Source organism: Myotis davidii, unplaced genomic scaffold, assembly GCF_000327345.1.
Source record: "Myotis davidii unplaced genomic scaffold, ASM32734v1 scaffold238, whole genome shotgun sequence".
In the NCBI taxonomy this organism is placed as follows: Eukaryota; Metazoa; Chordata; class Mammalia; order Chiroptera; family Vespertilionidae; genus Myotis; species Myotis davidii.
In genome coordinates, this window is record NW_006293779.1 from 6732114 (window position 1) to 6754069 (window position 21956).

Here is a 21956-nt window from a genome sequence, read left to right on the forward strand (position 1 = left end):
GAGGACCAGTTAGTTAGCCAGGAAATCAGCTCAACGTCTGTGTGAGCAGACAGGTGTCCTTCCTTTTTCTTTGATTGTCATGATCCAGAAGACAGTTTCTAGGTATGGAACCTATCTTAGGCAAAACCATAAAGATGAAGTTTCTCCGTGTCAACCTCACTGTTCCCTCAATTGTTTCTATTTGTTTTTCTAATGGCCTTCCCACAACTACTTTAGGATAAATTTAAATCAATGTTTAGCCTCATTGCAGAGAAGTATTTTTACCTTATCCAAACTTTGGGAAACAAAGAGTCTGTTCCCCATAGATATTATTTCAGACAACAGCTACCAAATCTGTGTGTATCTGTGTGTAGGAACATGTATAGGATATACATCCACCCCTGCCCTCTAGTTGGTATCACACTTGCTTACCCTCCTTACCCACACACACTGAGCCAAGGATTAGTGGATTTAAGCTGCCTTAAACACACACAAATAAGAAACAGGGCCTGTCAGACTGAAAGTCTCCTCAAGTAAGATTCAACATCTGCATAATAAATGTTAGTATATAAAAGCCAATAGCAGCGAGAGATACGGTATCGTGTGATTCTGAAGTGCTGGGGGGACCAGATCGCCTGGGTAACAAACAGCCGGACCAGCTTGTTTAATCATCAAATGGTCAAAGTCAGAATTTCCTCTAGGCCCACTGTCAGGACTTCACTTTGACCTTCTCAAATTTCACTGAGCTGGTTCGCATTAGGGTGACTTCCAGGATCTCTGGCTTCAGGGATTCTTTCTCTTATTATCCTTCAATTACCCATTAGTCATTTTGGGCTTTGGCAATTCCTGCAGGATGTAGGTTTCACTTCTTCCCTGTAAATGAAGAGGCAACCCATGAGGTTGTTAAACAAATTCTATTCAGCAGCTGGAAAAGTGCATTTCCTGTGGAATGACAGGAATTACACAGAAGCAAGCAATTTTATTTTCCTCAAATGTAGCAATAATTTCAACCTGTACATACATAAAACAAACAGTGCAATTATAAAACCTTGAAGGTGACATGCATACATTAAGGTGCAGTTGGGATGGAGGAGGATGTTAGCATCTCCAGTTTTCCTTACCACTTTTTTTCTAGTCCTTATGCGAAAGTACTGAGTCAGGAAACTTCATCTGGAATGCTCAAGTGAAAGGTGAACTTCCTGAAGTCTGCAAGTCTAAGTATCACAAACAGAACAGAGATGATATCCTAGAGCAGTTTGGTAGGGACTAGAGTAATATGGCTGGGCTTTCAAGCTGGGAATGAATGACATCGGGGATGCATTTTTCTGAAAAAGGAAAAGAGATAATGTTTGTAACTGAGTGTCCTATTTCTCTTTCATAGTTGCTACCCATGTGAGCCCTTCCGCCAATCTTTTGACTCGGTATTACACTTTTTGAATAGATGCTGTCCAATGGAGTTGTTTGTAACTAGGGGCGGTGAGATGCAGAGAGAAGGACCTGGGAAAATGGCTTCTTCCTTGATGTCTGAGTCCAAGCTCCTCTTCCACTGTGAGTTCTTATGGCCTTTTCTCTGCCGGAAGCAGAGGTAGCTGGTGCGCAATGTCAGGTGCTGCCATCCTTCACGGGCCCGGGAGTGCAGGTAAAGGCGAGTGATGGGGGTCTACCTTTGCTTCTTCCATGATACCTTTCTCAAGCTTTCCTGGCCTTGCAGCACAACTTCTAGAACTAGAAAGTCAGTTCGCTGGGTCCTTGACTCAGAGGCCAGGATGAGACAAGATGTGGCAGAGTGACAAGACACAAAGGGAAAACATGGTACCAGTTAGCCTCAGAGCAGAGTAAATTCATAGTTGCACTGATGAAAATTAAAATTTCCAAAGTCAATCTAAAAAAAGTAAGATTTCCTTTGAGTACTAATTTCTCTGTACAAGTAGCCTGTGCACTTCTGGTGACAATTCCTGACACTGCTCTCAAGGCAGATGATCCCAGCGAGACACTAGGGCAGTGCGAGCTCTAGCTCATCTGGAACGGCTCTTTCCGGCAGTTGGCGTTTTGATTTGAACCCCAAAGTAAATCCATACATGGTATCACAGTTATTAAAATAATGAAATATTACTAGCCAGATGTAACTGCAATTCAACCAATGTTATATTTCACACACAAATATAGAAAAATCAAGAGTATGATAATAAAGCCATAAAATTAAACAGAAGGAAATAAATTTCTACAAGAAATCAAAGATATTTACAGTGAGATTTAAAGGGAAAAATAAGCTACTTGGATCATAAACTTAATTTTATTTTAAATAACTTTAGCTACGTCAGCTGTTAATACAATAAAAGCAGAAAGAACAGGCTGCCTTTTCCCAGATTTAATCAGAAAATTGTATCTACAATAATTGACAGAACTCGCTTCTTGTCCTTCACCCATCTCATCAAAAATTATTGCATTTTCCCCAAACTGTATTTTTTGGATTCCTCTGAATACACTCATTTCGTCCTCATTCCTGGAGGCATCTTGGTTTAAATCCATCTTTAAAAAAGGGGTACACATGTGGAGGCAAAATATTCTCTTGAAGCCAACAGATACAGAGTTGCTCGAAGAAGCTGATTGTACACACAAGCTGCCGGGGGGCGGGAAGGGCTGTTGGTTAGAGACGTGACAGCCTTTGGTGAGGGCACAGGCCCTTCTTCCTGGGCAGTCGGAGCGGAGCCTGCGGAGGCGGGGCTCTGTCTTCCCTGCGGAACGTGTCCTTTTGGTTCTCCAAAGGCCTTCGTCCAGAGAAGAAGCCAATGACTGATTACAAAAATAAGAATAATTAAATTTGGCTCAAGAAATAGATTGTCCAACTGTTCTGCCTTGTTATTTTTCAATATCCAAGGCCTTTACAAAGAAACAAAAACATCTCTCAATCTCCCAGCAAAAGTGAACTCCTTTTTTTTTTTTTTTTTGCTCCAAATGCTACGACCTGAAGAATGGCTGCAGATTGAGATATCAAAAATCTCAGAAAAATATATAATATATTTGTATATCTCTGTATGTCTATTATTTAAATTTCACATTCCTTTAAAAGTGGTTATTCAGTCAGTAGCTGCTGAAGGAGGCTCTTCTGCTGGGCCTGGGGGGTCTGTGGTCCTGCCGTGGGCTTTTGAGTTCCCAGTGGACCAGGCTGGTTCAGGTAAGGGTCCCCGCCTACCAGATTCACTGTACACTGGACGTCAGCAAACACCTGAACCTGCTGCACCTGCTGGAACACAAATAAAAGATGTGTTTAGACAGAAAGGTCTGCCCCCCCGGCTCATGAGTGGGTACTCCGTGAAGTGGAAACTCACTAGAGCATTCCTCTAGTCTGTAGTCACCACAGAGAAGAACTCTTCTGTCTTCTTGTCCTACAAAAAGAAAACCGCTGCACTCATTTTGCTCAGGGTTCTGGAAAGTTCACACTTTAAAAATAAATTAAAATCGGAATGGTCAAGCCTCCTACAGGGTTGCCATCAATACTGGATGTGAGCATTATTGCTAATATTGCCAAGATCGGGGAAAGCCCAGTTTCAGAGACTGGGCGTCCAGTGGTGGGTTAAAAAACAACAGCACGTTCTTTGGAAAACTGGTTCAAAAGCATTCTACAGATAACTTTAGTAGGATAAAAAAATGTTTATGATGTTAGAAAATTGAGGACTTTAACCCAGTATTAGCAAAATACAACCACCACAACTCAGTAACAGGACATCAGAATTACTGAAATCAATGTCCTGAAGTACCTAAACGTACTATTACATATTCATTTATTGCCTTTAGAATCACAGCAAAATATTAGCAGAACAATTTCATGTTTAACTTTTTTTCCTGATAATCCATTTAAACACATGAAGTAAAAATAACAGTTAATGACGAGATGAGAACAGTGTGAATTTTCCCTTTAACTACTTTCAGTGATAATAGAACTATTCCTTTAAAATATCTACAGTTGCATAGTTACAGCATTTTCTATTGGGAAAACAAAACCAGAAGTTAGTCTTTACCAATCAGTCTTATTAAAAATCATTTGCAGAACTGATAAAGGCCAATGTCACACTAAATGTTCCGGACCAAGAATGGAAAGGCCTTCTCAGTCATCTAAGTACATCTAACTAAGTGTCTCAAGCTTTTGGCCAACTTGAGCCTCGTGTTTAATAGGTTCCTGAAGTTTTTTAGATTAATGGTGCATTTCTTGGCCATTTGTCACTAATTCATGCCAATTACATTCAGTTTTTTGAAAAAAATTTTATCCTAATTGAACAGAAGTTGTTTTCCATCAACCTTCACTGGCCAAATATCAAATGTCTCAGTGACCCAGTTGCTGTATCAGTAGCCCCCGGTCCTCTCGATTCAGCAACACCGCCAGTCTACTCTCCTTCAGCTAAAGTCGGCGTCCCCGAGCTTCTCTAGTGCCTGGTGAATGAACTCTACTTAGATTAGCCTCAGTTCTCTCCGTGGCCTCTCTCCTCATCCTCCTTTTTCCCCACTTTCCCAAATTTTGCTTGAAGTACTTAGAATTTTGCTATTTGTAGCCATTGGTTAAAATTCTTTTAACCTGGATTTTTTAAAGAACATCCCCCCCACACCCCGGATCTTTTTTCATCTAATCAATTAAAAATTAAAGAAAAAATACTACCTCAAATCCTTCATTTCTTTTTCTGCTAAGTTTTTATCTCTCCAGTTTAGAGATGTATGACTTCGTTCGCATGAATGCTCCTTCAGCTAAAGTCGGTGTTGCCGAGCTTCTCTAGTGCCTGGTGAATGAACTCTACTTAGATTAGCCTCAGTTCTCTCCGTGGCCTCTCTCCTCATCCTCCTCTTTCCCCACTTTCCCAAATTTTGCTTCTTGCCTCCACATGCTTCCCTTTGTTGTTTTCTTTTGGGCTCTGCCTCGTGTATCTAAAATATACCACTGTCTGAATCTATTCTCTAGCTGCCTGTGTCCTCCCTCACCTTCGTTCTCCCTAACTCCTCACTCCTATTTTTCCTTCTAGAACTCCCCCTAGCCTTACTCTCTTCCCATGTCAACAATCTCCCTACCAGCCCTCTTCTTGCGTCTCTTTTCTGTGTTCCTTTCCTGTTCTCTGTCTTGCCTCCTCCTCATCCCAGGACTCCACATGCTGGGACAGAGGTCCCTTAGACCAGCCCTCCAAGGACTTCTAGTGCTGCCACACCTTCACAGACAGGCGAGGCCAGATGCAAAGAGAGCTTCAGGTTCACAAGGTCAAAGGGTGGTGTGGGAACTGAGTCCCAATCTCTTAAGCTTTCCCAGAATCGTTTTTACTTCAAGTCTTGATTGTTTTGTTTGACCTATTTTGTTGAGCTGCCCAGTGTGAGTCTCCGAAGGTGTGAGACTTTAAAAAACTTCTAGTGAATGGAAGACTTCATCTTTCCCATCACAGAATCCCCTCTTCAGCCCCACAGGACTCAGATCCTTTTTCCTAGTGGACACAGCCTCCTAACTGATCTTGCTCCTCCAGACCTGCTGCCCAGGCTCCTTCTCTCCCCTCCCCGCCTCCACATGAAGCCCAGACTGGCACTTGGGTCACTGCTTCCTCTCAGGATCACGTCAGCAGGACTGCATCCATATCCCTGAGTTTAGCATTCATGGCCCCTGGAAGTTTGCCCCAACACATTCTACCAATTTTAATTCCTATGAGTTCTTATTGCAAACTCTCTGCCTTCCTTCAGTGAATTTGGTTTCCCAGCACTATGCTAAGATATACCACTGTCTCCCTGTCTCTGGACCCTCCACTTCCAATCCCCTAGACTTCCAAGTTTACCCCACCCTAGCTTCCAACAAATAGCCCGAAGACCTTTCTCCTTCAGTTGGTCTTGCAAACTATCCCTCAAGGCCCAGTTCAGTCCCATCTCCTATGGAAATGCTCATCTAACCATCTCAGCAATTTTTACTATTTTTTAAAAAAACACGTCTCTTGTTACTTGTAATGAAAATTTAAGTGACAATTTATGTGTACAGTCTATGTGTTTTATCTTTCAGCAGGCCCTCAGTGGTGTAGCAGAAAGAGCATCAACTTTACTGTTAGAAAGACCTGGGTTTGAACCACAGCTCTGCCACTTTCTGGTTTTGTGAATTGTGCATATAATCAAACCTCCTCAGGTTGTTTCTTCATCTGTGGGAAAAAAGGGAATACTACTTCTTCCTGGGGGTAAAGTGAAGCTTACATGAGGTAATGCATAGTGCCCAGCACAGTGCCTGGCAAACCATGAGCATTTATTTCATAACTTTGTTTCCTCCCTTCTTCACATAATTCATCAAAAGGGCAAAGATGTCTCACGTTTCTTTGTATTGCCACATTAAGCATAATGCTGATACTTAAATTTTTTTAAACTACTTATTAAGAGACTAAATACTAAACCAGTTACCTAGTGAATTAAAACCTCCAACATTTCCAAATGTAGGTCAATATAAAAAAGTGGCCACCCATGCTTTTTTTTTTTTGCTTTTTTAAAATTTATTTTTATTTTTTTCCATTAAGCTATTACAAATGTGTTTATTTTATTTTATTTTTCGCTCTATCCACTGAGCCAAACCGGTTTCGGCACAAATGTGTTTATTTTAAAACAAACTTCTAATAAGGAGGCAGAGTACACAGCAAACATTTTGTTTTACTTGAATTTACTGAGATCTTTGGAGGTATTTTGACTACATATGAATTTGAGCACTGTTTATTTACAACAGTGGTTCTCAACCTTCTGGCCCTTTAAATACAGTTCCTCATGTTGTGACCCAACCATAAAATTATTTTCGTTGCTACTTCATAACTGTAGTGTTGCTACTGTTATGAATCATAATGTAAACATCTGATATGCAGGATGGTCTTAGGCGACCCCGGTGAAAGGGTCGTTCAACTGCTAAAGGGGTTGTGACCCATAGGCTGATTGACAAAACAGTAATTAGTAGCCACATTAAGTTAAACCTTATGAAAGTTTATCTCAACAATTTAACCCTCTCAACAATCCTATAAGCAGGTATCTTGTTAGTCTATTGGTTACACAGCAGCTCAGGAGGTTCCCTAACATGCCCAAGATGACACAACTAAGAAGAGTAGGGCCAGGACTCACACCCAGGTCTGACTCCCAAGGTCATCCTCTTAACCACAATGCTGCACAAAGTTTCGTGCGTCTCTAGAGTGCCTCTGGCAGCTTAGGGCTCAGAATTTTCTTACTGACCTGGGTTCCATCTGCTTCTGTTTTGAGAAGGTCAGTCGATGAAAGCTGGTTGCAGTAGAGGCCTGTGTGTCTCAGTGCCGAATCACTGATCTATTAGAGACAAGTACAAGACCCAATTACAAGATAGTTGTTTAAGTTGAAGCTCAAATTCTTCAATGAAAAACAGTCTCACTGACAGAAAAGTAACAGGACAGCAGACATACAGAGCTTAGCAATTGTCTATGTTGTTAGAAGTTAGGACAGTGGTCCCGTTTGTAGGGTGGAGAGTGATGTGGAAGGGAGAAGAGGAGAAGCTCTGGGTGCTGGCAATGTTGACCTGGCTGGCAGTTATAACCGTGTGCTCAGTTAGTGACAATTTATCTAGTTGTATACTTTTTCTATATTCTTATATATGATATTTCAGTTAAAAGTTAATTTCAAAAGACTTCCACTTCCAGTCAAGATTCAGTAACAGGGATCAGATTTATCCTCTGCCTGGATCAATTAAAAAATTGGACAACATATATAAAATGAAGACACTCAAGACAGTGGACAAAGGCAATGAAAGAAAGTTACTCCAAAGAGTTGGGAAACAACTGAGGCGAGTCCTGTGATTACCCCAGCCTACTGCCTAGACTAAAGTTCCAGGCTTAGCGTGGGGACAGGGAACCCAGGCAGAGCCTGGCAGACTTCTTGAGTTGAGAAGATGCAGCTGGAAGTCTGAGATGGCCAAGCCAGCTGGAATTCACAGGACAGAATATCTGATGAGAGAGCTACACAGAGAGAAAGTTCTGAAGATCTGCAGATCCCCTCGAGGCTACAGCTTAATACTGATCAGCTAATAGGGGTCAGGGAACTACCCAAAGAAGAGAAAAGATTCATCTGAAAAGATTTTCATGGAATAATTCCCAAAGATCACAAAGACATGGGAATATGTCTTGAACCCACTAGCCAGAGTGGAAAACATTATAATTCATATATTATCAAATAGGATTTGCCTCAATACTAGGGTAAAATTAGCCCTATAATACACATAGCTGTGGTCACCAAAGAAAAAAGCAGGACCTGAAAATGATCAAACTGTTTTCAAGTAACTTAACCACTTCCAAAAACAAAGCTCAAGAATATTTATAGGAATATTAACAAGGTACAATTCATGTCTAGCATCCAATAAAAAATGACCAGGCATGCAAAGTATTAGAATAATATACGAATATAAGAATATATATAAGAATAATATAATGAAAAATAAAGTCAACCAATTGAAACCAACCCCAAAATGATGCATATGATAGAACTGATAGGTGAGAATATTAAGACAGTTATTATAATAATCAGATTCCATATGTTCAAGAAGAGAAAAGCCTGAACATGTTAGAGATATGCAAGATACAAAAAAGGTCCACACTGAACTTCTAGAGATGAAGATCAATGTCTGAGATGAAAAATATATTGGATAAAATGAACAGGTCAGACACTGTAAAAAAAAAGATTCAGTGAACCTGAAGCTATAACAACACAAACGATCCAAGTGAAACACATAGAGAAAAAAATGGCTGACCTCACACCACTCCCCAAACCTCCAATCCCCCAGACCCAGAGAACCAGTGAGCTGTGGGCTAACTCCCAGTGGCCTACTACATGTGTAACTGGAGTCTCTGAAGGCGGGGTGGAGGGCTGGTAGACAGGCAAAATATTGGAAGAAATAATGTCCAATATTTTCCCAAATTTTATGAAAACTACACATTCATAAATCAAGAAGCTCACTGAAGCCCAACCAGGCATGAGAACCATGAATAAAATCACGTTAAAGACTATCATGATCAAATTGCTTAAAACCAGGAATAAAGTGAATGAATAATCTTAAAAGCAGCCTTAAGGGGGAAAAAATCAACATGTGCAGAAGAATGAAGACTAAATGACAGCGGTTATCTTGTCAGAAAAACTGAGCAACATCTTTAAAGCACTGAAAGCTAAAACTGCCAACCCAGAACTCAGGGAAAATCATTTTCAAAGATGAAGGTGAAACAAAAACTTCTCACACATATAAAAGCTGAAAGAATTCATCGCCTGCAAACCTACACCATAAAAAGTGTTAAGTAAAGACCTTCAGGCAGAAGGAATATGATACCAGATGGAAATTTGGATCTACACAAAGGAATGAAGAACACTAGAAATAACTACATGGGTAAATATAAAAGAATTCTTATTTACATTTTTAGAAAATATACTTGACTGTTTAAAGTAAAAGTACTAACAATATTTTGTGGGGTATGTAGGCATAATATATGTGACAATAGCATAGGAGGGGAGAAAGGAAATAAACTTTTGTGAAGTTCTTATATTATACATGAGGTCATGAAGTATCACATTAAGGCAGAGGATGATAAGGTAAAGATAAATATATATATATAGCCAACAAAGGAGATAAAATGAATTTAAATATTCAATTAAATGTTTAAAAAGGCAAGAGATGGAACAAAAAGAATAAAAGTGAGACTTTTAAATCCAACCATATCAATAATCACATTAACTGTAAATGGGCTAACCACTTTAATGAAAAGGCAGAGAATATAAAATTGAATAAAAAAGCAAAACTCACCACATAAAAAATACACACTAAATGTATGTTCTTTAACCAAATTCATGATATTTTTTATTATTTTGTTTTAATCTACTGTAAATAGTGAATAACTCTAATAACTGAATAAAAACAAGATAACAAGGACGAGAAACAATCCTATTTAGTTCTTTTATTTTGCTATAAAATATGGATCACTAAGTTGTTGTTTTTTCTCCCTGCTAACTTCATTAGGCCTACTACATAATACATGGGGAGTAGGGATTTAAAAAAAATTAGTATCAGAAAGGAATTCTATAGAAAAGGTAATCAGTGTTTACATATTTTTTAAGATTTGTTGTAAATTATGGCTACATGGTCAAAGCCTACTTACCATAGTCTACTTTGTAGTTGCCGATAATGAGAATAGTAACCAATGATCTTCTTAAATATCACTTTGAATTTAGTAATTCTCTCTTTAAAAATCTTCAGGAGGTTCCAGGATAAACTCTAAACATTTAGATGGCCTGCAATACCTCTAAAATGCCTATCACATTTATTCTGCTCTAAATATAACATAAACTATCCCTTTAACATTCATTAAGCTTCTCAACCTCTATTCCTGCCTAGATCATGCTGTGACAACCAGACTTAAATGCTCTTTTCTATTCTCTTTCCTTAGACAAATTTTCCATGTAGTTTTTCCTAACAGGGATGTTGTTCCTTTACACTCTCAGTAGTCAGCTGTATATACCCTTCATCTGACATAATATGTATGGTTCTAGGGGGGTCCATCCCTTCACAGCTGTTTTGTCCTATTATTCAACTGATCCTTTGTTCATGCTGTTTAACCCTAGCTTGTTAATATTATCTCCTATACAGCTATCTTTGCACATAGCAAGTACTAAAATGTTCAGAACATACAGGGGTAAATTCCACGCCAATGTATTATATGTACTTTCTATAATAAACCTAAAACACTAAAATCTCCTGAGACTAAAATCTTACAAGGTCAGTCAAAATTTCCATTGAATATCTTAAGGGATAGCAATTATCAAAAGATAGAGGGGAAGAATAAAGAGATGTGGTTATTTTGATGAGTAACTATAAATACACCTGACTTTCCTTAGACTAATAATTTGTGGTGTGGGATGATGTGGTGTGTGTGTAGCAAGTGTGCCAGTTGTGCCGCTTACCTGCTCAGGGCACACAGTGTTCATTCCTGGCATCTGCAAAGAGCTCATCTGCATCTGGCCCATCATTGGGTTCATATTCTGAACATTGGTGTTTCCGCCCGCCATGGACACCGTGATGCTCATGTTGTTATACACTCCTGGCTGTGCGGGCGCGGGCTGGCTCTGGACAGCTTGACTGAATACACTGTTAACTCAAAAACAATCCCAATTACATCCACTGATCATGAACATGGAATGTGACTGGACTTCGTTTCTTAATTACTAGACAGAATTCTAAAGAAAATACTTTACATTCTTAAGTTATACATAGGCTTTATCTTATTACAATATGTAAGGGTTGAGTATAATTCAGATGCATTCTCAACTCTGCCCAAGGGGTTTAATAACTAAAAAGAGCTCATTTTAAGGTACAGTCATCTGGCCTAGTATCAGAGTTGATAAGCTCCAATTAACTGAATAATTAAGAAAGGAAGTTTTTCACATAAGTAAATCTTCCAGATAACTGAAGTTTACTCATTTAACCATCAAAATCATTCTAAGATCATAAATGTTAAGCCAGTTTCTATTAGTAGATAGAATAGAACTTGAAACTTTATATGTGAACCCCCAAAATTCTATGTGATACAGATCTACACATCTAAAGGAAAATATATGAATTGTATGTCTTTTATAAGTTCTACAAAACACCAAATGTTTTATGATTATCTGTCAACTGTTAAACAATAAGCTGCAAAGAGCTTATTGTAAAATGCTACCTGGTTTAATGTTAATTATGGAAAATTTTATTTAAAAGGATATTTACCCTATCAATGGCTTATCTATTCCTTGCTAGCTCTTGGGAGGGAAGCAGGATAGCTTTGGCAGATTAAGGTAATACTGAAATCAACAGGCTGAGAAACAGGCTATTTATCATGTCTGAAGAAAAGTAGTAAATATTCCCCAAGTAATCATAAAACACAAATGCTCAAAGTAAAGTATATGCCGAGAAAATGGCCAATAATGCATCTGTACCCCACTAATGTCTGCACAATTATGTGTAATGTGGATGCTTGTGAGGCAGTGTCCCCACAACTAAGTGAGAAGAAAAAACCCATGAGGCTGCTGCTCACTTTCCAATGAGAACATTTCCGCCTTAGACAATGCTCATTTGTCAACCAATAGATCAATCACCACTGTGGAGGCTCGGGGCTTATGTAAGTTAATGCATGCAGAATTTTCAAGGACTGCAATGATGTCATACTTAGTGGAGAAAGCTTAGGATTTAATTTCTTGTCAAATTTATATTTGGGACTATATATTAAGTTCTTTCAAATTGCTCCTGCCAATAGTTCCATTTTCGTGTCTCCCGTCCTGGGAAGGAGACCAGCTGTTCTGTGGCATCGGTCACTGTGCCAGGTCCTGGAATGGACTGTGGGGTTCACTGGCACTTTAGGTCTTATGCCCGAAGGACCCCTCCCTCTGCTTTTCTAGTTGGCCTCATGGCAGCCATCATAGCTTCCCTAAGCTAGTACCAGGTGCTGGTAGCCCCTAAATCGTGAGGTGAACAGGGAAAAATTTGGCCTAAAGTGGGTTCCACAGGGAGGACAGGTACTAACAAGCAGGAAGGAGGAGTTCTTGGTCAAATAAATCTGAGAAACGAAGGGTTAAACAACAGGCCTTCTTAGCCTTTAAAATGCTAATGAGCACCAGGACTCTCCCTGTGACTAGAGTTACAGGGAAAGCTGCCCAGTTCCAGGACAAACAGATTTGTTTTAACTCTTTCTTTCTCTTGCCACCAGAGAGGTAATGAAAAAGAATCACATCTTACTGTCTCTGAATGCAACGTTCTACTTAACGATTCTTTGTTTTGTGTTTTACTTCTCTTCGCCTACTCCTGTCACCAGCCAGACTCTTGGTGACTTGACAGCAGGAGCTATTCTCCCGTTGCGTGTGATCCCTGCCCTGTGCAACAGGGACAGCGCGTGGCCACCAAACATATGCTGCCTGTGTTGACTAACGAGCTTCTACACATGAACCAAATAAGCAAGTGTGAATGTCTGAAGAGTTGGTGATAATTATTTTCTTTCTCAAATGACATGGGAAAGTCAAAGTTCACAAAAACTGCTAACGTACAACAAAACGCAAGTCCACATTGTGTCTGAACCCTAGAAGTGACTTAAGTGGGAATAGGAAATCTGCACTCATTCGTTGGAGAAACATATATTAAGTGCTTACCTGTTCTAACGGATAGATATATAGGAGTAAACAAAAACAGTCCTTGCTCTTACGAAACTTATATTTTAGTGGGAGAGACAGACCATAAATAAACAGACTAATACACACTCTGTCAGGTGTTAAGCGCTGAAGAAGGGAAAGGAAGGAGCAGGGGTGGGAAATGGTGCTGTTTGAGGAATCATGGTCAGGGGAGTTTACTATGGTGACATTCAATATCTATGTTTAACAAGGTGGCATTAAGTAGAGACATGAAGTATGAGACAGCCAACCATGACCACCGAGAGAATATCCCGGCAGAGGGATTTAAAAATGCAAAGGTCCTGAGTTTGCAACGTACTTGGCACATCGGAGGAACAGAAGAATAAACAGAGCCAGCGTGGCAGGGTGAGCGATGAGATTAGCAGGTGAGGTCAGAGAAGCATCCAGGAGCAAGATTAAGTGGCGCTTCCTCGCCCTATAGTGTATGCTGAGTAAGTTGGAGAGTTCTGAATAAAGGACTGATGGACACACGGCCTCCTGTTTGAAAAGCATCACTCTGGCTGAAGGTTGCTGTAGTGAGCAAGGGTGGACCATGGAGGCAGGTGGCTACTGCAAAGGTCCAGGAAAAAGACGATGGTGACTTGCACCGAAGTGTACAAGTGGGACAGGTAACAAGAAGAAAAGGTGTTCCTCTGCGTAACTGGAAAATGGAGTTACTTACTGAGACGGGGAAAGTAGGAGAGGAGCATGTTTTGGGGAGAATATCCCCTTATAATGTTGTATAAGAGACTTCCATGTGGAGATGTCATTTAGGCAGTTGTATATACAGTACGGTGTGCAGGGGAGAAGTCTGGGCTGAGATTTGTGTTTGGGAGTCATAGCATAGTGATAGGCATGTATGACAATAAGATTGGACGATACAACCAAGGGAATAGATATGGGGAAGAGGTCCTAGAGCAGTGGTTCTCAACCTGTGGGTCGTGACCCCTTTGGGGGTCAAACGACCCTTTTACAGGGGTCGCCTAAGACCATCGGAAAACACATATATAACTACATATTGTTTTTGTGATTCATCACTATGCTTTAATTATGTTCAATTTGTAACAATGAAAATACATCCTGCGTATCAGATGTTTACATTACGACTCATAACAGTAGCAACATTACAGTTATGAAGTAGCAACGAAAATAATGTTATGGTTGGGGGTCACCACCACATGAGGAACTGTATTAAAGGGTCGAGGCATTAGGAAGGTTGAGAACCACTGTTCTAGAGGGAGCTCTGAGGCCCTCAAATGGAGGTCAGGGAGAGGAGGAAATGGAGAGAATAGGAGAGTCACATTTCTCAAGAGGAGGAAAGTTGTTCCAGAAACCAAATGAAGAAGGAATGTCAAGAAAGAGTGAATGCTCGACATTGTTAAGTGCTACCATGACCACTGAGTGCAGCTGGCGTCGTAGAATACATTAGTGACCTTGACAAGAATACTTTTGGTGGAGTGGTAGGGATGAACAGTCTGATTGGTTCAACAAGGAATGAGAGGAGAGGAAGTGACAGAGTATAGTCTTTTAACAAATTTAACTGTCAAGGGGAACAGACGTGTCAGCATGACTGTGTTACTTCCAGCCACATTAAGTGCGTAAGTGTAGACATGGAGCAAGAGCTGAAGCTGGACTTCATTAGGAGCCCTTTGCTAGGCACAGTGTGAAAGGGAGAGAGCTGGACAAGCAAGCTGAGTGCCTGTAAGGGAGTAATTAGAGTGACGGAGCATGAAATCTTAAGTGGGTTTAGGAAGCTGGGATTAGGACATATTAGAGACTAAATTCTTCTTGCAAGTTAGTTCCATTTCTACCTAATTTACACACAGTCCCCATTGAGAGCTACAGTTTTTTACACAGTCCTCTCTGAGAGCTACATAGTTCTCTGACAAGATTTCCTCTCTCACCTTTCAGTGAACTTTCAGAGAATATAGTCTTTGAGTTTTAAACTTTAACTGCCTTACTTATTATGCTGTCAGATCAAATGGTTTCCCTGTCATTAGAACCAAGACACAACCAAATTAAAACCCTTAAAAAATTCAAATGATGTGTGAAAAGTTCAGCAGCCAGGATGTGGAGGAAAATGACTGTAGTGAGATGCTAAGCAAAATGGGTAAGATGAGGCCACTGAGTATCTAGAATCAAAAAGTTGGGTAAGGCAGAATGACCCAGAAGCCTTGAAACCTTTCTTACTATGAAATCTTTAAAAAATACTGAGAAGAGTGCAACCTGTCTGAATTCAGCTCTATTGAATTCTAACATTTTGTCATTCTTGCTATAGATTTTTAAGATATTTAAGCATGTATATAAAGAGATGCTTTTTTATAAGTACCCATTTCTACAACTGTCCCTGGGAAGTCTGTCCAATGGGAATTGATCACATTCCCTAGGTGTCCGATGTGGGACAAAAGGTTGGGGGCCGTTAGACCACTTTCCTCTACTGTAAACATATAAATTTATCTTAAGAATCACTTAAAGGATTTAAAAATCACTATTTTTCTTGCTGATGACATAAAATTCAGTTCCTTGAATTTTCCAATTGCAGTAGCCAATAATAATGTATTTAGATTGTGAAGGAATGGCTGTTCTTATGTGCTGCAGAGTACTGGGGACAGTCGGAGATAAAAATTGCCCCTTACTTGTTGTTTCCCATTGCTCCTTGCTGCCAGGCCTTCATGTCTGGTGACTGGTACCCGGAAGCAGGTGGAGTTTGCTGGAGGAGAGAACTCTGAGGAGGAGGGATTGGCATCGGCACCATGGAGCTCCCAGGGCTCAGAGATGGAGCAAAGCTGGCCTCACCTTGGGGAACCATTCCTGCAAATTGACACACATTAATTTATGTGAATATATTATAAATTCATTAACCTACAACGATCTTTAGAAGTAGCCTAATCAATAGAGTAAACATTTGTTTCTTAAAAATAAGGCAAGGAATTTCAGTATAAAGAGACAGGTAGCCCCAGCCGGCTTGGCTCAGTGGATAGAACGTCAGCCTGCGGACTGAAGGGTCCCAGGTTCGATTCCGGCCAAGGGCACATGCCTGGGTTGTGGGCTCAATCCCCAGGAGGGGGTGTGCAGGAGGCAGCCGATTAGTAATTCTCTCTCATCATTGATGTTTCTATCTCTCTCTCCCTCTCCTTTCCTCTCTGAAATCAATAAAGAAATATATTTTTTTTTTAAAAAGAGAGACAGGTAAAGAAACATAAAATAAGTGTGGAAGAATGTTTTCCATTCTAACATGCTGATTTGCGTACCAGGAATACATGTGACTTTTTTGTTCTATTTTGCTTACATAAACTTTTAAGTGTAAAAAACCTATATGAACATACATGGCAGATTACTTGTATAATAAAGATAAATTGAAAAAGCAAAGATAAGAACAACCCACGTGTGAAATGGAAAAGGAGAGTTTTGTTGGCTATTCCTCCTCAGTCATTTTTGTGGGCTCTTCTTCCTTTCCCTGTTTTTTTTTTTCTTTACTTTATTGAGATATAATCTACATGGTGTCAAATTCACCCATTGAACTGCACAACTCATGTATTTAAATAAAGTTATTGAGTTGTGCAAACATCACCACAATCCAGTTTACACATTCTTATCACCTCCAAATTTGCTGTGCCTGTGTAGTGTCAATCCCGCTTCCACCTCTAGCCTCAGGCAACCACTGCTCTCCTTTCTATCTCTACAGGTCTGCCCTTTTTTAGGTATCTATATATATATAAAAGCCCAGCAACCTAAACGGCAGAACAACTGGAATGACTGGAATGACCAGTTGCTATGATGGGCACTGTGGCAGCCAACCATCATGATCCGGGCCCCAATTGGCCCCCCAACCACCTGCGGCCCCTTCCCCACACCAATCGAGGGTGGGGCCAGATGGCCAATGGTCCACGGCCCCTACCCCTGGCCTGCCGGCCCCCGATAGGCCCCAATGGGGGGCAGCTGGCCAACCTCCAGGGGTCCCTCCAGCAAGCCAGCTGGTCCCCCAATAGGCCTCAATCGCTGCCCAGGAGGAGGGACCCCACCCATGCATGAATTCTTGCACCAGGCCTCTAGTTACATATAAATGTAATCATCTGAGGTGCTCCATGTCTGGCTTCTTTCACTTAGCATACTATTTCTGATGTTTAATCATTCTGAAGCAGTTATCAGTAGTTTGTTCTTTTTTATTCAAGATGCTTATTGATTTAACTATTGAAAATCAATTTACTGTTAAAGTCAATCATTCTGTTGCAGTGATCTGTATGTCTATACTTGTGCCAATACCACATTGTCTTGACTGTTATAACTTTATGAAAATTTTTGAAACTAGTAGTCATCCAACTTTGTCCTTCCTTTTCAAAATTGTCTTGGCTATCCCTTTGCATTTCCATATAAATTTCAGGAGAAGTTTGTCAATTTCTCCAAAAAGCATGGTTGTTTTTGTTTTTTAATCCTCACCCGAGAATATGCTTACTGATTTTAGAGAAAGAGGAAGGGAGCCCTACCTGATTTGGCTCAGTGGATATAGAGCGTCAACCTTCGAACTGAAGGGTACCAGGTTGGATTCTGGTCAAGGGCACATGCCCAGATTGCAGGCTTGATCCCCAGTAGAGGGCGTGCAGGAGGTAGCCAATCAATTTCTCATCATTGATGTTTCTATCTCTCTCTCCCTCTCCCTTCCTCTCTGAAATAAATAAAAATATTTTTTTTTAAAAAAAAGAGGAAGGGAGAGAAACACCCATGTGAGAGAAACACTAGTTACCACCCAACCGGGGACCAAACCCCAATACCTAGGTATGTGCCCTGACCAGGAATCAAACCCGCAACTTTTTGGTGTATGGGACAATGCTTCAATCAACTGAGCCACCCAGCCAGGTTTGTTGCTTTTTTCTTTTCCAAATATATTTTTATGGATTTCAGAGAGGAAGTGAGAAGGAGAGAGAGAGTTAGAAACATCAATGACGAGCGAGAATCATTGATTGGCTGTCTCCTGCACGCCCTCTACTGGGGATCAAGCCTGCAATCTGGGCATGTGCCCTTGACTGGAATCCGATCTGGCACCCTTCAGTCCACAGGCTGGCACTCTATCCACCGATTGGGTTGTGGGCTCAACCAGCCAGGGCTGTTTTTTGATAAGGATTGCATTGAATTATAAGATCAATTTGAAATGAATTACTATCTTTTCAAACTTTTTTTCTCTAATTTCTATTACTGTATCCTCAAGTTCACTAATTTTTTCTTTTGAAACTTCCAGTCTGCTTCTTATCCCATCTAGTATACTTTTCATCAACGACATTGTCGTTTTCATCTGCAGAAGTTTGATTTAGGCTTTAAAAAATATCTTTCATACCTTTATTTAACATGTTCAATCTTTCCTCTAACTTCTTGAACATACAGAATAAATGTAGAATTTATAATTGTCTTAACATCTCTATTAATTCTATTACCGGTGTAATTTCTGGGTTGGTTTTGATGGACTAATTTTTCTCCTCATTATTGGTTGTATTTTCCTGGTTCTTTGCTTGCCTGGTAATTTTTAAAAATGATTCTGGACATTATGAATTTTACCTTCTTAGTTGCTCAATTTTTAAAATCCCTTTAAATAGTTTTGACATTTGTCGGGGTCATTGTTACATGAAAACAGTTTCTTTTGGGTGTTGTAACTAAAGAAACAAAAGCAGACACAGTTCATTCAGTTTTGCTCATTACTGAGGCAAAACCCTCCTGAGTATTCTGCTTGACACCCCATGAATTATGAATTTTCTATTCCAGCTGGTGAGAAGAAGAATTGGCTCTGTGTGAACATTAAAGACTGTTCCCTTTAATCTTTTCAGGTGGTTTTCCCTGGCCTTGGTTTGCATGTACACGCACATGTATACACCCACCCCCACAGCCACGTATTCAGCTGAAGATCTAAGTGAAATCCTCTTAGAGAACTATCCCCCATAGTTCTCTCTCTACATGGCTCCTTCTCTTATACTGTGCCCAGCTCCATTGCCTCAACTCAGGGACACCACTTATTGCTGGTGGAGTCCCTCTCCCTGCACATAGTCTGGACAACTTTGAGAACTGTTGTTTGCTTCATATACTTTGATTTTCTGTTTGTTTCAATAGGAGAATAAATCCAGTCCTTGTTACCCCATGTTGGCCAAAAGTCAAAGTCTATTAACAGTTTTAAAACGTAAAAATGGATTTCTTTTTCTGTTTTCTGTTATGTTAGCATATTGTGTTTTTTTTTTCCCTGACAAATACACTTCAGAGTTAAATACTTTTGAGGTAGAAAAAGTTATACAGGGGCAGAAAAAAAAAGAATGTTATAATTTGATTACCATAATTTAGTATAATCCCTTCAAATCTTCCTCCATAAAATCTTGAATAAATTTTATTTTTGCTTCTTTCCCTCTCATTTTATCATATGCATACTTATATGTTCTTAATGTTTCTTTGTAGACATAATTGTATATGCCTGTATAATAGTCTGTATTCTGTCATTGTTAATACAATGACCTTTTTCTCTTTTTTTGTTTGGTTAATCTGGTCAGAGATATAGTTAATTTATTCACTTGTTTTCTAATAGGCTACACTTTTAAATTTTCTATTAAAGTAGAGCAACCTACAGTTTTTATTGAGTTTTTTTTCTTTTACTAAATGTTTATCTACCTTTTTGCGTAAAGATTATATAAATAAAGTTACATATTTTTCCTTGCTGCTTCCTCCACATGTAATTTAATCTCTGGTAAATAATTTTGACTTAGAATAGAGAAAGTTACTTTTTTTCTATTTATAACTCTATAGAGTGGGTTTCTCTCCCCTCCCCTATCATGTTAATCATATATATTGATCATATATAATAGTAATCATATTATAATCATATATAATATTAATCATATTAATCACATATAATCATCTCCATATATATTGACTAGCTTTGCATTAATTCTACATTTTAAATTTCAACTGTTTTTATTGTGATCCTTAATAAACACTTGTCTGTTCTAATGCTTTTTAAACCGTATTTATGATAAAATACTTTCTTTGAGAAAAACTATATATGTGAGGGGGAAGAGATACTTATGACATTCTGGATATTACTCTGTGGGGTGAAAGGAAACAATAAATAAGAGACTGCAAGTACATCACCATGTTTTCTGACATTTTTTCTGGCCTTATCTCACATCTTAACTGCCCATGGCTTTCTTATCAGATGACCTAGTTTTAGTAGAAAGAACCAGCCTGTCAATTATGAGTTGGAGAGGTGGTTAGAGCTCTAGTCCCAGTTCGGCCTCTACATTGGACCTTGGATTCCTTGAACCAGACAATCTAGTTTAAAGTCTACAATTCCATCTTTGCCTAGACTATGTTAATTCTCCCTGCTGGACCATCAACAGCATCACAGCCATTTGGCAGCAGCAACTAGAATTAAGATATATCCTTCTGTTCATTAATTTCTTCGAAGATTCATTAAGCATCTACTCCCAGACCCACCCCAACCTCTATGCTAAGTACTTGAGAAACAGATACTAAAATATCACACTTTGCTCACTCGAGGCACTTGCTGTTTAAAAAGAAAGGCAGCTAGGTTAACGAATGGCTGGAAGACAGGGTGGTGAATGCTTATGATTGAGAGTGTCAGGGAAGGCTTCCAGAGGAGACCCCTCTAAGAGAAGAAAGGAACAGAATGAGACAGTGAGGCAGGGGTATTGTAGACAGGGTACAAGATGTATATAAGCCTGGAAGAAAAAGAGAGCAAGGTATGTCCTTTTTCTTGGAGCTTGAGAAGTTGGTTAGAGCTGGGACACTGAGATGTGGAGGCAAGGGGAAGTGGAGTTGGTAAGTCTAACTTTGGACATGTTGAGTGTGGGGTGTTGGTGGAAAATTAGAGTATGTTTGTCCAGTAGGCAGCTGTACACAGAGCTGCGATCTGGTTCAGAGATAGAGAACAGTCATCAGCACGAAGAGGTCACTGAAGCCACAGGAGCTGATGAGATCACTGGGAGGAGTGGGGAGAGGAGCACGTTCACTGTGTAGTTCACAGAAGGGAGCTCGGATGGGCTTCAAGGAATTCATGAAGTGGGTACAACGTTTTTTAAAAATCCTTCATATTTACTTAGAATATTGCGTTAGCATGAAACAAACTTTTAAAGTCTAATTCTGTTCTAGTGCACTCATCTTCTTAGCATAATAGTCTAAAAAAATTTGTTTCCAGAAATAACAGGAAGTATACTCTGCCATTACTGTTGTCTACATGTCCTTCAGTTACTTTGGTTGGGCCTATGTTAAGCTGAAAGATGCCAAAGCAAAGGACTAAAGCAAAGTTAATGTATTTATCTTTTGGCTTTACCATCATCAATGAACAGAGATCGGCAAACTTTTTCTGCAAAGGGCCAGATATTAAATATTTTTATTTTGCAGGCAATAAGGTTTCTGAAACAACTATACAATTCTGCTGTGTGAAACCAGCTGTAGTTAAAATGTAAACTATATGAGCATGGCTGTATTCCAATAAAACTTCATAAAAACGTATGATCCCCCACCTCCCCCCCCCCGAAGACTTGCTTTGAAATGGTTGGAACTTTTCCAGAACTTGTACTAATACAAGGCCTGGTCTTGAAGCCTTATCCCAGGCTGCTGACCATACTGGAGGCAAACTTTCACCTTAGAACAGTGGAAGAAATTACAAACATTTTATCGTTAGGTGTTCTTATGTTATCCAGAAAAACAAGCAACTTTCTCCTATTATTTTAAAGCAGTTTATGGAAGAATTGAAAGTTCTGCCATTTCATTTCAGTCTGCAACTGGGTGAAACGGCTATTCTATTGTAC

At 39.6% G+C, this 21956-nt stretch overlaps 1 protein-coding gene across 2 annotated transcripts in view; it reads right to left on the reverse strand.

The window, feature by feature from the left end:
* Window positions 1-874: 874 nt before the first annotated feature.
* NCOA1 (nuclear receptor coactivator 1) overlaps window positions 875-21956 on the reverse strand; it is a 137884-nt gene continuing 116802 nt past the window's right edge. The window contains exons 19-23 of one of the 2 annotated variants that reach the window (XM_006767522.2): window positions 15792-15966; window positions 10924-11107; window positions 7189-7278; window positions 3309-3365; window positions 875-3223 (exon numbers count right to left, since the gene is read on the reverse strand). In XM_006767522.2, the coding sequence (XP_006767585.1) occupies window positions 3321-3365; window positions 7189-7278; window positions 10924-11107; window positions 15792-15966 (494 nt within the window). In that variant the 3' untranslated portion in view covers window positions 875-3223; window positions 3309-3320. The remainder of the gene's footprint in view (window positions 3224-3308; window positions 3366-7188; window positions 7279-10923; window positions 11108-15791; window positions 15967-21956) is intronic. The other variant, XM_015566389.1, reaches the window with a different exon arrangement.